Consider the following 18,316-nt stretch of genomic DNA (forward strand, 5'->3'; position numbering starts at 1 on the left):
TCCTACCACCATTACACCTTCCCGTCACCATATTTAGGGTGTTTCCATCCCGAACCCCAATCCCTGTCCCAGAGCAGAACTGAAATAATATAATATTTCACTCTAAAGTTGTTTGTGTGAGGGTGTTTACGAAGGAGATTACTATTGAATGAATGGACTGAGTAGGATGGACATGGTCCATCCCCACTGTGAATGGATGTCTATCCACTTAGGACCAGAAAAGAACAAGAGAGTAGAGGTTGGATTCTCTCTCTGCCTCACAGATTCAGCCAGAGCATTCATCTTCTGTCCTTTCCACTCCCAGGCTCAGCCCTTCACCTCCAGATTGGAATTCATAGCATCACCTCCAGTGCTCAGGCTTTTTCCATGATACCACTGTCTTTCCTGGGTCTCTAACCTTCAAGGCCAGATACTGGGACTTCTTCACCTCCGTATGGATGTGTACTAATACTGCCTACTGAATAAATATATCTCAAGCTAGGTACAGAGCTATAAAGATATTGTTGGAGACACCCCGACTCCCTTACTCTCTCTCCTCATCTACTAGTTCCATAATCTAGAGAATCCTAAATAGTTCAGAAGGTAAGAATCAAACTTATTTCTCAGAGATGCTGGGGGTGTTAATTGAGGTGATATGACAAGTATAATATGGTGCCTTGAAAAGAACATCTTGAGAGAGACCTCGGATTAGAGCACATGCTCTGTCTGCAGCTGACCTTGGTTCAATCCCTAGTAGGACATGGTCCCTTAGTTCACCCGGTGCAGTTTAGAAGCTCCCCAAGTAAAATCCTGGGCAATGCAGGGCCCTAGTAGTATAGAGCATCCAGGGGCTAGGTTGACCAAGAATTTGCATAGAGAGACCCCCTATTTCCTAAGGACTTGTGAAGACCTCCCCTCTCCCAAAATAAAAGAACACCTTGAGGGCTGGGCGGATCTGGTCTTGCTTCAGTCACGTTCAGAGTCGAGGGAAATCCAAACTTGTTCAACTTCATGCAGGTGAAATTAAAGGTTAAAATCCTGGCTCAGGCTCATATCCTCTGTACTTTACATCCTGACATAAATACTGTTATTGATTGGTACAACTGTCTGACACATCAGTTGTTACACGAACCAGTGAAAAATAAGGAAAAAAATGTGACCCACCAGAGAAAGGACATGGCAAAGTGATCACATTTTATAAAAAATGAAGTGGATGAATTTGCTTCACACTTCTGGAGCACTCTCAAGTTTCTAAGTAAATCTAAATTTATTTCTGGGTTACATGAACAGCAGCCAAGCCACGTCCTTCATCTGACATGTGGTCCAGAGACAGTGTTTATCATTGTGTATGGTCTGACCCACTCGCCCATCTTCTCAGTGGCTCCTCGGGACAGCAGAGCCTGACCCTTACCTCGTCAGAGAAATCCGGGTTCTGGGAATGGTGCAGAACTGTGGTGTAGGCAGCTGAGGTGAACAGGGGTCCTCCAGGTTTTCCATAAATACACTAGTAAAAAGTTATGAGATGAATTAATTATGAGTGTCTGAAGTTAATCCTGAGCACAGAAAAGGCCGCAACATTTCAATTATTCATCCCGGGATAAACACAGATTTATCTGTGATAACTGGCCACGCTTTGCTGAAATATCATTAACCTGAATGATCTTGACAACACCCCTGAATTCACCATACTATGGGGTGCTGAAGAAAACCCGAGGGCTATAATTCACCGTGCAGGTATTACATCAATGCTAAAGATCTGAATCTGATCACTACTCAACTTTCAGTTGATGGGAGCTAAGGTATTCATCCCAATTTCATGCAGAATTCTCTTAAAGGGGCCCATGGCATCCATCTCTGGGTCAGAATTCAAAGCATTTAGTCACAAGACTTGGTTGAATCCAGCCTCAGCTTCCCCCACTCCCTACACACACAGACACACACACAGACACACACACAGACACACACACACACACACACACACACACACACACACACACAGAACCTCCCCATCCCCCAGTCTTGAGGCTGAGCTAGAAGGAGAGGCTGGTTCCTGTCTACCCCTCTCCCCTCCCCCATATACCTATTATATTACTAATTAGGCTTGAGGATGTGAGACTTTTCTCTGTCCTGCAGCTTAAAAGCCCCTGAGCCTATGCCTGGAGGTTCCTCTTTTCAAGTTTTGGTGTCTCTTCCTGCTTCTAAGAAATAGAAACCCACAAACCTTCAATGCTGCCTACTTCTTCCCTCTTGCTTTAAGAGTCCTGGGGTGGTGGGAGTGGGGGGTGGGGTGGGGTTTCCGTTCTGACCTTTGCCTTTGTTTGTCAACTACACTCCCCCCCCCCACTCATTTTAATGCTATTGTGTAGTCACTTGGAACCCCTCTCTGCAGAAAGTCTTTTAGAGAACTTTTTCTTTCTACTTGAACTATTTGATTACTACAACTATGATCATCCTTCTGAACAATGCTACAAACTTTGCTAGCCCAGATACAATTGGTACCTGACAAAGTGCTTTTAAGAGAAGACCTCAGATAACTGTAGGGATGAGTGAGCGTTTTAATCACCGTCTTATTTTTCAGATTCATTGAACTTGGGAAAGTCTGGCTATAAGCCTATTAAAAATGATTTTTCTCTTTAGTTCTTAGGTTCAATTACAAAGTCTCACAATGGAGACGTTACTGGGCCCACTTGAGCAAATCGATGAACAACGGGAGGACAGACAGAGAGACAGACAGTTCTTAGGTTGTTTTATGTTGTGGGAAGCCCCTAAAAGAAGAGAAGGATAGGGTGGAGAGATAGTATAGTGGGTAAGTCACTTGTCAAGCACAAGGTCAACCCGGGTTTAATCCCAGATACCCTATCTGGTCCCTCGGGCCTCACCAGAAGTGATCCCTGAGCACAGGGCCAGGAGTAAGCCCTGAGCACAGAGCCATGAGTAAGTAAGCCCTGAGCACAGAGCCAGGAGTAAGCCTTGAGCACAGAGCCAGAAGTAAGTCCTGAGCATAGCCAGGTGGGGTCCCAAAACATACAAAAAAAAAACAAAATAAAAGAAGTATGCATTAAATATGAGCTCTGAAAATACCATGTAGTTGCAGTTTATAGGTTAAAACAGCACAGTCCAACAATCATGCAGTCTGCTGTAGTGATCCCAGACCGTGCTGGGGACCATCAGGGCTATACTTGGCAGTGGCTGGTAGGGGATGGTTGACAGGCAGTACCAGGAGTCAAACTCGAGGCTTGGGCATACAGGGCATATGCTCCACCCCTTTGAACTAGCTTCCCTTACCCTGATTCCCCAAATCTCACAATATTTTTTTTTTTTTTTTGCTTTTTGGGTCACATCCGGTGATGCACACTCAGGAATCACTCCTGGCAGTGCTTGGGGGACCTTATGGGTAGCTGGGAATTGAACCGGGGTCGGCTGTGTGCAAGGCAAAAGCTCTATCCGCTGTGCTATCACTCCAGCCCCTTAACTTTTGTTTTTTAATGAATGTGTTAAAATAATCTGATCAGGGCCCAAGAAGGCTGGAACACATGTTTTACATGCAGGAGTTCCAGATTCCGTGTGCATTACCACACGGTCCCCTGAGCTCTGCTAAAAACGACCCTCTATCACGGAGCTGGAAGTGACCCCCAAATCTACAGCATACAAATAATAATGAGTCAGCAAGTGTGGTTAAAATCCGGGCCACAGGCAGCTGGGCACATGCTCTGTTCATAAACGTGAGCTCCCACACAGCTTGGCTGCTTGAGCCATCAGGCCCGTTTGTACCAGCCCTCTGGCCTGCTGCACAGGCCCTGACCAATGGGGAACTTGTCAAGAACATCCAAGGTTAATTATCTCTTCACAAAGCATGGCAACTTAGCTGGGTGCAGCATTTAAAATGGAGCATTCTGCAAGGAAAAACGGATCCACCTTTAAAAAAGCTCAAGCCCTGATTCTCGAAAAATTAGAAATTGAGCTCCCATTTGACCCAGCAATACCATTCCTGGGAATATATCGCAGAGAGGCAAAAAAGTACAGTCGAAGTGACATCTGCACTGGTTTGTTCATTGCAGCACTGTTTACAATAGCCAGAATCTGGAAAAAAAACTGAGTGTCCGAGAACAGATGACTGGTTAAAGAAACTTTGGTACATTTACACAATGGAGTACTATGCAGCTGTTAGAAAAGATGAAGTCATGAAATTTACATACAAGTGGTACTACAAGGAAAGTATGCTAAGCGAAATGAGGCAGAAAGAGAGGGATAGACATAGAAAGATTGCATTCATCTGGGGAACATAAAGTAATAAAATAGGAGACTGACACCCAAGAATAGCCGAGATAAGTACCAGGAGGTTTACTTCATGGCTTGGAGGCCAGCCACACATGCTAGGGGAAAAGGCAGCTCAGATAAAGAAGGGAGCACCAAATAAAGGGTGTTAGGAGGATCCTCCCAGGATGGGAGAAGCATGCTGAAAGTAGACTATAGACCATACATGATTGCCACTCACTGCCTCTTTTGCAAACCACAACACCCAATAAAAGAGAACAAAAGGGAATGCCCTGACACAGAGGCAGGGTGGGATGGGGGAAATGGGGGGTGGGAGGGATACTGGGATCCGTGGTGGTGGAGAATGGGCACTGGTGGAGGGATGGGTACTTGATCATTGTATAACTGAAACCCAAGCACAAAAATTTGTAAGTCTACAACTGTACCTCATGGTGTTTCACTAATAAAAATTAAAAATAAAATAAAATAAAAAGGGTCAAACCCTTCTGAGCTGAATCTGCCTTTATTTCATCCTCGAATGGGTTCCTTGCTTCTCACTCACAAACAGCCAAGCAGAGCTACAGCCTGGCATTTCTAATAGCTACAATTAAAGATGACTATGAGACCAGGAAATCTAGACCAAATGTCTGACATGGCCCCTCTTTCTACCAGAGTCAAAGATGAAGCCTTTGGGTGGCAGAGAGAAGGGGTCAGCCTGGAGCCGGGTTCTGCCCACCCAGTCCGTGAGAGGATTTGGCTCACCTTCAGGGGCTTGGCACCTTCTTCATCAGAATTTTTGAATTCAATGCACACAGTTATATTTCGTGCCTGAAATTACAGCGAAGAAAATGGAAGTGTAATTTCCTATTAAATAAAGGCAAAGGATATTCCAAGTGTCTAAAATAAGTAGTGTCTAATTAAAACCCCCAAAGGTAGAGTACCTAACAGTTCATGTGACATTATCTATAGTGCTCAGAAATAGCAACAGGATATGGAAAGATTCTCTAATAGATAAGAAAAAGACTCAGGCATGTGTGTTATTTTCATAATATCTTAAGAACTCCCTCCATCCCCTAAAATATCTAGGGCTAATTTCAGAAAGGATTGTTCATAGATTACAAAAACTGAACATCCTGAAAGATTTGTGAAAGTTATCGCTCCACTTTTGACATATTTTCTCCAAATGGGTTTCTATTCCCAAGTATTGGTCCACTTGGGACAAGGAAAATTGACTTGAACTTGAAATCATTTTAACAAGATTTAAGTGGGGCGGAGCAAAAGGATGATGTCTCAGAAACATGTATCATACCTTGTTGAAACATTTTTGGCTGTCATACTTAAGATGTTTGGGGTAAATGTAAATTTGATTTTTGTACACTCTGTAGGGACGGCAAAACTTTGTTGTGTCATAAATAAATTCTTCAACCTCCACTGTGGGTTCTGGTTGAGCTGTCACATTGAAAGGCTTGACAGGGACAAAGGACGATGTCACACAGTCTTAAAATATCAGAAAATAAGAATTTGTTACTCAATATGTTTCTTTTTATAAAATAAAATATTTTAATAAAATATATATAATAAGTTGAAATATATGTCTATATTTTTTATAATATACATTTTACAAATATATGTATATACATTTTAAATGAATTTCTGAAAATAAAATCCAATTTATGTCAACTTGTGCTAACTTGCAACCTTCACAAGTGGTGGGCAAGATATACAACCTAGATTCATCAAGTTAATATAAAAATATCAAATATACAAAAGAAAATCTCAAAGAACTAGAAAACATTTCACAGAGAATGGAGCAATAACTATGCTCCTTTGGTCTAAAACTATATAAAAGTGTATTTCAGCCAGTGATTTTTAGAATATAGTAGGTAGGCATTATGAGATAAGAATTAACTCCTGATTTTTACTGTAAGAATCTAAATAACAACATGGCTATTTGATAAATCATAAATAAGACTTTATCCAGTGGCTCTATTACTGATGGATCTACCAAATGGATGAATAACAACATCCCTTCACGAACTGATTTTATAGGTCTAAGCTCTCTGCATAAATAAAAAGAAGTTGTTTTTCTCTTCAATTTTTAAACTTCTACAAATCTATCTTGTAGAAATAGCTCAAGGGGTCAGGTTGGGGTTTAGAAAAAATAATTAGGAATTAAGATATCACAACATCCATCACGGAAATTATAGAGCGGAGGCTGTGGTATGGAGTCAGAAAAGAATTTTATCTGCCTCTACCCCATCTGGAACCTCTCGATGTTCAAGAAAATAACAACAGTTAGCTAGCTATGTTTGGGAATCGGATTATACGTTAAAAAGTCCGTTTATTCTATTATCTGTTCAGATTTCTCTAATGTGATACCATTCTTTTAAAAGAGCACATTGTAGCTTTTGTAGCTTTTTGCTTGGTTGTTCTTACTCTTGCATAGGTAATAAAAGCTTCATCCCTCATGTCAGACTGAGAAAATGGCTTAATTTTTCCTCTGCCTTTTCATGCCAATCAATACAAAAGTGATTTGGAGTCAGGGCTTAAGTTGGAAAGCTCATTGCATTTCCTATTAAAATGATTTGTGGAAAAGTGTAGGAATGAGAAACTGAATAGTGAGGTTGGTAATTCAAACATCCTGGGGTAATGATCCTCATCCTACACTTAAGGGTAACTTTCCTCATTCTTTGCAGCATCAAGAAATTCACCAGAAGCATAATCAGAAGTAAACAACAGTCCCAAGATGTTTGTGGTTCATAAGAGTCTTCCAAGATTCAAACGTTTACTGACGGAAACAACACTGATGGGGTGATGGCTGAGTCTAAAAGTAGAGCAGGTCAAGGTACACCAGGGTTCTGTTTGGTATTCAGAGTAATACTCTGGTAGCCCTGTTGGGATACATTTATCCCTGAATCTTGACTCAGGGAAACTGGGAAGACTATCAATTCTTCAATTACAGTTTATCAGTTTGTCAATGGATGGGAACCTTTATTTGCTTATTTTCAACCTGCTAGGATTTTGAGGATTCAAATATAATTTAGTACCTTATAGAGAACTTATACCAGATAAGCATTTGGTTCTATTGCATATATAGTTTTTACCTTATAATATTTAGAGTTTAATGGATAGAGTTCTAGACTTCTATCGGGTCATCAATTCAAATAATTTTAAATTTTGAAGTCAAAACCAAAGATAATTTTTTGTGGCCAAAGAATAAATACATGGATGAATTAATTAACAAACCAGACAACAAAATTAAAAAATTCCCTAAGCAAAATATCACATCAGTGCCATACTTGGATGATCCATAGGGATGGTGTCGACAGCAACGTCCAGGTTTCCTGGGATGGTCTGTATCTTGCTTACTCTGTCAACTCTGTGAAAATATGCCAGCACAGAAACACACACATAATTATTTCAATCTTCAAGAAAAAAATTTCAACTGTGATTGATGAAAATTACGAAAAAATTAACTTTCATGACACACTTTTAGAAGCATTAAGAGCCCAAATGGAGAGAGAGAGAAAGAGGGAGGGAGGGAGACAGAGAGAGAGAGAGAGAGAGAGAGAGAGAGAGAGAGAGAGAGAGAGAGAAATTGTCTGCCACAGAGGCAAGGGGTGGGTTGGGAAGCGGGGGGATACTGGGGACATTGATTGTGGAGAAAGTGCACTGGTGGAAGGATGGTTGTTCAATCATCGTATGACTGAAACTCAAATATGAAAACTTTGCAACTGTAGCTCACGGTGATTCAATTGAAAAAAAAAAAAAAGAGCCAGGCTAGATTTAGCTCCAGTTGCTAAGTGGACATTCTGGCTTCTCTTCACCAACCATCACAGAAAATGGCCTGCTTCGCTCATCAACATTGACTTTTTAGGTCCATGACATCATTATTAGAGCGCATTCTCGGTGTTGGAGTAATAGTACAGTCGGTAGGGCATTTGCCTTGCATGTGGCCAACCCAGGTTCAATCCCTGGCATCCCATATGGTCCCCCAGTATTGCCAGGAGTAATTCCTGAGTACAGAGCCAGGAGTAAGCCCTGAGCATTGCTGGGTGTGACCAAGAAAGAAAGAACAAAAGCAAAAAAACTAACAAAAGCTCTTTCTCTACCTAGTCCTTCACTCATATTCACTTCATTTTGTGGGTCCTGCCAATCCCTTTCCTTCCTCCTTATAGAAACTTTCCTGCTTATTTTTCTCCATAACAAAGGGAAAAGTGTTGACAACATCTTTGTGCTTTCTTCCTCTAAGGACATCTACTTTGAAAGGTGAAAAATAATGAAGTGGTCAGAGTCAGCTCCTCACATACCCTGGGAACTGATTGTTAAATTTTCAGTTATTTTGACTACCAATTTCTAAGCACAGACATTGTATTTGTTTGTTGTTATTTAGGAAATATATCCAGAGGCAATGAAGGATTACTTCTGACTCTGCACTTAGGGATCACTCCTGGCAGTACTGGGTGAATGAAAATGTGGTGCTGGGGATTGAAAACGGGTCAGCCATGTACAAGGAGAGAGTCTGCTTGCTGTGCCATTTTCCCATCCCCAAACACAGCCGTTATTAAAAGCGAAATGATATACTTCTCTTCCAAAATGCCTTACATGACAGGATGAAAAAACTCAGTGGGAAAATGATCCACACCCTATATGTCACTTGCTTAGAGCTCAAATGCACCAGAAAAAACCAGCTCTTGTCCAACCAGAGAGTTTGTTGTTACACACTTATTGGTCAACAACTAAGAATCCATGTCATAGGTAGAAGATATCTATGAAATTGAAGACTCATAGATGGGTGTCCTTGGTATCCTAGCAGCCAAGATGACAACTTTCTTAGCTTCAGTGACAATTTGGTTGATTGAACATTGGCTTAGCATTCTATATAATTTCAGGAGTCCAGTTTCACAACTCCAGATGGGTATCACCATCTCCACATCCACATGGTGAGAACTTTCTTTGTGCTAAACTGATAGTATGGGGTTTGTGACAGTTTTCTGTTTCTATCAGACCACCCACAAGCCTTTGACTTTCCTTTATGTTCAGACTTCAATTTTTCATGATTCAATGCATAGGGAAAACAGTAAGAATAAAGAAGAAAAGCACTGTGTGTTTCACCTAGTGGCATCAGAAGGCCCAGTGAAGTCAATGCCACACACAGCTTTAGAGCAAGAAACTTGCTGAGGTAAGGAATGGAGGAAATTTTCCTATGGGTAGTCTTGTAGGATCACAGAGAAGTAATATTGACTTGGAGGCTCCTTCTAGATGCTACTACTCTTATTTTTTAAAAATAATTATTATCAAAATAAATGTTTTTTTAATGATTTATAATACTGTTGGTTATTTAGTTCAGTTTCTAAAGTTTATTTTTTTGAGGATAAAAAAAGGACACTGGGAAAAGTTCTCTTTTAAGTAAATAGAAATAGATTCCCTATTGAACATGCAGAAAATTTAATTCATACTTGTAACAGTATTGTTTTGCTTTGGAGGCTGTTGATACTTATATGTGCAAGGTAACTAGTTACCTTTTGGAAGAGAGGAAGAGGTATAAAAATTTTATGTATTGGGGATTAACAGTTTAGATAAATCATGAAAGAGTTGGTCACCATCAGATGTTGAATAATGCTTTATTTTTCCTTCTGTTTTTGTGTCACAACTGTCATGTGCTCAATGGCTGTGGGGAAATCTCTCTTGAGTGACCTACTCAGAAAACTGAACCCCAGCCTCCAGCATGCAAAGCGTATACGCCAGCCCACCAAGTTCTCTTTCCAGTCTCAATGATTTATTTTTAAAATACTGTGGCTTCTAAATGTTTCTTCTATTAGCACTAATTTCCATCATATTTTCTAAAGTATCTGAAGGAGAGTGATGGCACAGATTATTGTCTACAGAAATTACTTGCCTGCAGAGTTTCAAGATGTGGTTTGAAATTCCTTAACTGTCCAACTCAAAGGTCTCTAAGTGGTCTTCTAATCTAGGCTCTGTGTCAACTTGACAATGTGAGGTGGAAGAAAGGGCACCATGACAGTTAATTCAGTGGAGTGTCTAGTTTCTGTTCTGTGGGAACAGAAATCTTAGTCCCATCACTGTAACACAAAAACTCCAATAGATCTCATGGATACTCTCCCAGGAAGAAGCAGCACGATATAGCCTCCAGTTCTAGCAAAGGTCCCTGTCAACTGTGAACCCCAGCTTGGCCTTCATGACACAAGCCCTCTGCAGGTGGGACCTCTCTCCATGCTGTGGCAAGCCAGCCACCACCATGTGTGGAAGTGACAAACTTTCTTGCTTAGCCTAACTGTGGACTCAAGCATTAAATAATCGAAGGTGCTATTTTAAGCCACTAAACTTTAGGGGCAATGGGAGTGGGAGTGGGGGAAAACTATTCCTACAAAAGTAGGAAATAACTGACAAAGTTTGATGTTCTACTCTCCTTCCACACAATTCTGGCCAGGTGACCATGTGACATCTGTGAACACAACCATAAAATCACCTGGAAAGCATTTGCTTTCTCAGAGAGTTTGGACATCTGAGAGTCAGGTAATCAGATATTGGTGTAGATTAATAAATCCTGAGTGTGTAACTGGCTTAAGCTCATTTCAAGAGAATCTAAAAAGTTCCTACCTTCTATAGTCTGACACGAGCTTAAGTAGGTCCTCTGCTGAAATCTTGCTGCTTTCTTGTCTATACAGTGGTGAAAATCTTGAGTCTCTGTCCACATTTCCCTGGTTGTCTTTAAATACTGATCTGAAAGAAAAGAATATTTTTTTCAGGCTGTGATTGGATATTGTATATGGAGTTGCTTAAAGGCCATTTTTCTCCTTCATAATTCATCATACTCTTTTTTTTATTCTTTTGTTTTTAATGAATCACCGTGAGATATAGTAACAGACTTACAAACTTTTGTGATTTTAGACATAAAATGATTGAGTACCCATTCCTCCACTAGTGCCCATTCTCCACCACCAATGTTATCAATATCCCTCCCACCACTCTCACCCCACCCCTCCATGCCTCTGTGGCAGGCACATTACCTCTTTCTTCTTTTGGGTGTTATGGTTTGTAATACAGGTACTAAGTGGCCATCATATTTGGTCCATAGTCTACTTTCAGCACGCATTTCCCATCCCAAGCGAGCTCTCCAAGTATCATTTACTTAGTGATGATGTAATTATTACATAATTACACTTCTCTATTCCAGGCTTCCTCCCCCAACACGTGAGGCTGGCTTCCAAGACGTGGAGTGATCCTCCTGGCTCTTATCTCTACTGTCCTTGGGTGTTAGTCTCCCATTATGTTACTTTATATTCCACAAATGAGTGCAGTCATTCTTTCTGTCCCTCTCTCTCACTCATTTCACTTAGCATGATACTCTCCATGTTGATCCACTTATATGAAAATTTCATGATTTTATCTTTTTTAACAGATGTACAGTGTTCCACTGTACAGATGTACCAAAATTTCTTTAACCAGTCATCGGTTCTCAGGCACTTGGGTTTTTTTCCATATTATGGCTATTGTAAATAGTGCTACAATAAACACAGAAGTGCAGATGTCATTCTATTGGTTATTTTTTTTTGCATCTCCAGGAAATATTCCCAGAAGTGGTATTACTGGGTCAAATGGGAGCTCAATTTCTAGTTTTTTTGAGAAATGTCCATATTGTTTTCCAAAAAGGGTGGACCAGTTGTCATTCCCATCAGCAGTGAAGGAGAGTCCCTTTCTTCCCACATCCATGCCAACACCGATTGCTTTTGTTCTTTTGGATGTGTGCCAGTCTCTCTGTGTCCATGAAAGAGAAATTTGACCTTCATGTAATTAATTTTTCTTTAATGTTAGAGAATTATCAATTGTTTTCTTTCTTTTTATTTAAGGATGTTATAAATCTTTAACTGATGGTTTCAATACAGAGGCTAAAATGGTAATTTAAATGAATATCTTATCTCACCAGATAATATTTAGTGTTAAATATTCTAGAAACATGGGCCAGTAATTGATCGGAGTGGTTCTTTTTAGATTTCTTCAGATTTTCTCTTAATTTTCTCTGTTATACACTAAGAATAGAAAAAAGTTTCATTGAAGAGATAGGACAGGTACTTGCCTTGTATATGGCTGAACTTAGTTCAGTCTCGGTCACCACATATGGTTCCTGAGCACTACTAGTGGTGATCCCTGAGCACAGAGTGAGGAGTAGGTCCTGAGTACTAATGAAAAAAGTTGCCTTATTATATAACACTGGGGAAAGAAAATGAAGATATTTAACTTGAAGGTTATTTTTATGTATTATGTAAGGATTTTGTTTGAGTGTGTGACTGTTAAAGCCAACATGACAGGAAGTTAAAGAGAGCTTGAGAAATGATTCAATTGACCAGTCACTTAAAATGTATTGAATGGTGGTCTGAGAGATAGTATAGCGGGTAATGTGTTTGCCTTGTACCCTGCTGACCTGGGTTCTATTTCTAGCACCACATATGAGCCCCTGGGAGTCTGGAGCCAGGCGAAAGCCCTGAGCACTGCCAAATGTGGCACATAACCCATCCCAAATAAATCTAAATTTTAATAAAGCAAATATAGTGATTAATGTTAATCGTGGGGCTCATATTTGTGGTTCTTCCCTGGAAAACGTTGCTGGATATACTGGGAAGAGAATGTAGAGCACAGCCTCTTGGAGGATGCTCTTCCCAGTGTCTGACACCTTCAGTGGCTCAAGATCATGTGCACAGGCATGAGAGTATTGATGGAACTTATTTCACAGACAGTTTCCAGAAGGCCTGGACATTTTCCAGTTCCAGTGGCCACAGTTGACCATAATCAGTCTGTTATGGAGGGTCTAAGATCATACATTTGGGATAGGAGGAAATTGTGTTCGGCCTAAAGGAAATGTAGAACTTTAGTTATAAACATCATGACTATTCGGGATATACTTTTTGTTTGGTTTTGGGGGCCATATCTGGCAGGACTCAGAGACTTAGTTCTGGGGGTGGGGTTCACTCTGTAGGAGTGCTCAGGGGACCATGCAGTGCTGATGGTGGAGCCCAGTCCTCTGAAATACAAAGCATGTTCTCCAGCCCTTTGAGTTGTCTCTTTGACTTGAGTACTTAGGATGTAGAGAGATAATTTGACACATCTTTTGGGGCAGTGAAAAATAAAACACAGAAATGGTGGTCAGACAGCTTAAAATATGATAAAATTACCTAATTTGTAAGTTGCAAATAAGATAGAGAAGGAGTCATTATGGGATGTATTTGAGTTTTTGTCACTGAAAGAATTCAACCAGAGATCAAGATAACCCACTCATTGTCACCAAGAGCCCCTTAGATAATTTCACTCTGCATCTTCCATGAACACATTTTGAATTTTATTGATTCTAACTAAAATCTAGCACTGTGTGTTGTTATGACACCAAATAAAATAAATAAAAGAGCCCCACCAGAAAATGAGGCATATATGATACTGTTTTTCCAGAGTTTGATTGAATGACATGGTATGTTAGTAAAGATTGGTTTTCTCAAATTAAAGCATTCAAACATCTAGGAAGACATCTAGATATATGTTAACATGAAGGATAACTTTTTTTTGCTGCATATTGACATTACAATTGGTTCAAAGAAAAACAACAGAAAATGCACTAAGTTAACTTCAGATAAAATGTTTAAAGTAACAAATATCTGGGATAGAATGAACAGGACCAGACAAAAAGAGTGATATGGGCTGGCAATACACTACATGTGTTTATTCTTGCAAAATACTTGTTTTTCCCACTGGCAGCTGATTTTCAGGGTCAATGTGGTTTGGGTACACTCGCAAGTGTACTTTGAATCAAATGGCAGTCTAGGAAACAGAACAGAAAGAAAAGGAAAGAAGATCATAGTATCCATAGGTTATGGAGCTATGTAAGGAGGCCAGCTTATGTCAGAATGATGCAAGTAACTGTGAGTCTGCCTTAGGTTCAGGTACCATTAATTTGAGAGAATTATCAACTTGGACAAGAATATTAGAGTTTTCTTTAGTCATATCTTGTATTACTTCTGAGGACTGCTCCAAAACAGTGCTCAGGGGGACTGAAAGCCACTCTAATGATTCTTGGCTAAGTGGGGTTGTAGTAGTACGATCGTATGGTCCTCCCGTTGTTCATCGATTTGCTCGAGTGGGCCCAGTAACGTCTCCATCATGAGACTTGTTACTGTGTTTGGCATATCGAATACGTCAAGGGTAGCTTGCCGGGCTCTCCGAGAGGGGCAGAGGAATCGAACTCGGGTCGGCCATGTTGGCCGCTTGTAAGGCAAACGCCCTACTGCTGTGCTATCGCTCCAGTAAGTGGGGTTAAAATTTTTTTTTTTAATTTTTATTAGTGAAACACCATGAGGTGCAGTTGTAGACTTACAAGTTTTTGTGCTTGGGTTCCAGTTATACAATGATCGAGTACCCAGCCCCCCACCAGTGCCCATTCTCCACCACCAATGATCTCAGTATCCCTCCTCCCCACCCCCTCATTCCACCCTGCCTCTGTGACAGGGCATTCCCTTTTGTTCTCTCTCCTTTTGGGTGCTGTGGTTGATTGAGTGGCAATCATGTTTGGTCTATAGTCTACTTTTAGCATGCATCTCCTATCCTGGGAGGATCCTCCCAACACACTTTACTTGGTGTTCCCTTCTGTATCTGAGCTGCCTTTTCCCCTAGCATGTGCGGCTGGCCTCCAAGCCATGGAGTGAACCCCTTGGTACTTATCTCGACTATTCTTGGATGTTAGTCTCCTATTTTGTTACTTTATATTCCCCAGAAGAATGCAATCTTTCTAACTCATTTCACTTAGCATGATACTTTCCATGTAGTACCACTTGTATGTAGATTTCATGACTTCATCTTTTCTAAGAGCTGCGTAGTATTCCATTGTGTAGATGTACCAAAGTTTCTTTAACCAGTCATCTGTTCTTGGGTACTTAGGTTTTTTCCAGATTGTGAACAGTGCAGCAATGAATATAGAACTGCAGATTTCATTTCAACTGTACTTTTTTGCCTCTCTGGCATATATTCCCAGGAGTTGTATTGCTGGATCAAGTGGGAGCTCAATTTCTAATTTTTTTGAGAATCATCTATATTGTTTTCCAAAAGGGCTGAACCAGTCAGCATTTCCACCAGCAGTGAAGGAGGGTCCCTTTTTCGCCACATTCGTGCCAACACTGCTTGCTTTTGTTCTTTTGGATGTGGGCCAGTCTCTGTGGTGTGAGATGGTCTCTCATTGTTGTTTTGACTGGGGTTAAATTTAAGAGTCCAATGATGTAGTATTACGAGAGCCCTGTGATATTGGGGCCACCAGTGTGCTCAGGGCCTCTGGAGTTATTCCTGGTAACATTCTGAAGGTCATGTGGTGTCAACTGTGGACCTGGGTCAACCACACCCTGGTTAGTGCTAACTGCTATACTATTTCTTAGCCCCACATCTTGCATATTTTATTTATTAATTAATTCAAGTGAGCTAACTTGAATCCTTCAGAGCTGTAAATTATCTTCTGTTGCTAGAGGTAATTATGCAAATATAATTTATCTGTTTCTATAGATGAATATATATGTGTTTATAAATAGATGAATATAAGTTTATATATATATATATAATATACCAAACCAACAAGGATGGTTGGTTAGGATGAATACAGCAGGAGCTTGTGGCTCTTTTTTTGCTTGTCCTACATTCATTTATTCCAATATTCAGTAATGCTGTCATCTTTTCTAGACACTTCACTGTCTTTCTTGCAGCAGCTTTTGGTACAACACTTGCAGGATTCACTTTTCCCTCTAACAGCTCAGGTTCTTTCAATAATAGATTAATTATTTTTTATGAGGGCAGGAGCACAGTCTGCAGTGCTCAGGGATTAGTCATAGTTCTATGCTCAGGGATTACTTCTGATAGTACTTGGGTACCATATGTAATACCTAAGATAGAACTCTATGCAAGGAAAGCATCTTAATCGCTGTTCTACCTCTGACTTGGGATCTAACCTGGGGTCACACACATGAAAGAAAAATTCTCTACCACAGAGCCTCATTCCCAGCCTCTTTTCTATTGGTTTAAATTGTCAACCTACCTCACTGCCCAAGCAAACGGCATACGGTACTTCCCCAACTTGCTGCAGAACTGCCTGTTGGACTTTAATATCTTTTGTGCATACTATGGAAAAAATAAGAAAATATCGTTACCCTCTCATTTTATAAACATTATGAGATAATATAAAACCTTTCAATATTTATATGGAAATTGATTCTGGAACTCTGCCTTTCAGCTCAGGGGCCTGACCTCATGAAGAGCCAAGTGATATTCTCTGTGTCCAAACCACTGTATGATGTTGTTCTTCCCTTTTAATTGGGAAATTTCAAATGTGGAAAATACTCTTGTCTCAGAATATTAGCTTTGTTGCCGCTTATTTTCTGTTTGAAAGATTTTAGATTCTTAAATGGAAAGTGTCATCAACTTTGCATCACCAACTCTTCTATTTCCTAGTATTCACTAGGCAGAGGTTGAACATCTTATTGAATAAAGAGTCATAGTGCATCTACTTTGAGCTTTTCAGGTATAGAAGTTTCTGCTACAGCTTCTCAAATCTGTTGCTTCTACAAAAAGGCCTCTCAAAATCTATAAATGAATGAATGTTACTGTGTCTTAACAAAACTTTCTTTAGAAAAACAGATGGCAGGCTGGATTTGGTCTCAAACCGTAATGGGCAGAACACTGAATGACTTGAACATACAAGAACTTCTTCTGAAACTGGCATATATAATTAAATTCAGTTATTATGGATTATTTATATAATACATTTTCATTATAAAAATGTAATGATTTTATATTTATTTATTTATATTTAAAAGATTTTTTAGAGCATTACAAGCTATTCATGATTGGGTTTCAGTCATAAAAAGTTCCAACACCTATGCCTCCACCAGTGTACATTTCCTACCACCAATGTCCCTGGTTTCCCTCCTACCATTCCCAACTTCCTCCCACTTCATCCTGCCTTTATGGCAGGAAATTCTCCTCTCTCTCTCTCTCTCTCTCTCTCTCTCTCTCTCATTTTGAACATTATGGTTTGCAACACAGAGACTGAAAGGTCATCATATATATCATGTTTATCCCTTTACCTACTTTCAACACTCAGTTCTTGTTCAGAGTGATCATTTCCAACTACAGTTGTTATACTAGACCTTCCTCTATTTTAACTACCTTTCGCCGCCCCCCCCCCCCCGCCCCATTTGTGGTAATTTCCAGCCATTGAACCACTCACCAATCCTCCTGGCCCCTGTTTTCCCTAGCCTTGGATATTAGTCTCCTACTATTATTTTTATATCCACAAATGAATGCAGTCATTCTATAACTGTCCCTCTCCTTTTGACTAATTTCACTCAGCATGTAAAGTAAGTAAGTAAAAGTAACATTAGGATTTGGGCTGGAGCGATAGCACAGCGGTAGGGCATCTGCCTTGCACATAGCCAACATGGCCGACCCGAGTTCGATTCCTCCGCCCCTCTCGGAGAGCCCGGCAAGCTACTGAGAGTATTCGATATGCCAGACACAGTAACAACAAAAAAAGTCTCCAATGGAGACGTTACTGGGCCCGCTCGAGCAAATCACTCAGCATGATAAAACAAAAAAAACTGTCCTGTTGTTCATTGATTTGCTCGAGCGGGCCCAGCAATGTCTCCATTTTGAGACTTGATGTTACTGTGTTTGGCATATCGAATACATCACGGGTAGCTTGCCAGGTTTTGCCGTGCAGGTGAGATACTCTTGGTTGCTTGCCGGGCTCTCTGAGAGGGGCGGAGGTATCGAATCCGGCTCGGCCAGGCTGGCTGCGCACAAAGCAAATGCCCTACTGCTGTGCTATCGCTCTAGCCTTACTCAGCATGATAGTTTTATATTTATTTTATATAAAACAGAAACATTCAATTATTAAAGAAATTGACTCCAAAAAAGAAAACAAACAAACATTAAACATAGATCCACCAACGAAGAACTTATACTGCTCACTTTTTCTTTCCTTTTTTCCACTTTGGAGTTATCCTAATTTGATATGTAATTAATTACCAACTTTAATTCT

At 40.3% G+C, this 18,316-nt stretch overlaps 1 protein-coding gene across 10 annotated transcripts in view; it reads right to left on the reverse strand.

Annotated features, from left to right (window-relative positions):
- Positions 1–18,316, reverse strand: part of DOCK10 (dedicator of cytokinesis 10) — a 326,872-nt gene that overhangs the window by 79,713 nt on the left and 228,843 nt on the right. For all 10 annotated transcript variants that reach the window (XM_056120910.1, XM_056120866.1, XM_056120935.1 and 7 more), the window contains exons 14-19: positions 16,313–16,395; positions 10,855–10,977; positions 7,533–7,612; positions 5,543–5,730; positions 4,996–5,061; positions 1,391–1,483 (exon numbers count right to left, since the gene is read on the reverse strand). In XM_056120910.1, coding sequence (XP_055976885.1) covers positions 1,391–1,483; positions 4,996–5,061; positions 5,543–5,730; positions 7,533–7,612; positions 10,855–10,977; positions 16,313–16,395 — 633 coding nt within the window. The remainder of the gene's footprint in view (positions 1–1,390; positions 1,484–4,995; positions 5,062–5,542; positions 5,731–7,532; positions 7,613–10,854; positions 10,978–16,312; positions 16,396–18,316) is intronic.

The sequence above is a fragment of the Sorex fumeus genome, unplaced genomic scaffold (assembly GCF_029834395.1).
Source record: "Sorex fumeus unplaced genomic scaffold, SorFum_2.1 ptg000005l, whole genome shotgun sequence".
Lineage (NCBI taxonomy): Eukaryota > Metazoa > Chordata > Mammalia > Eulipotyphla > Soricidae > Sorex > Sorex fumeus.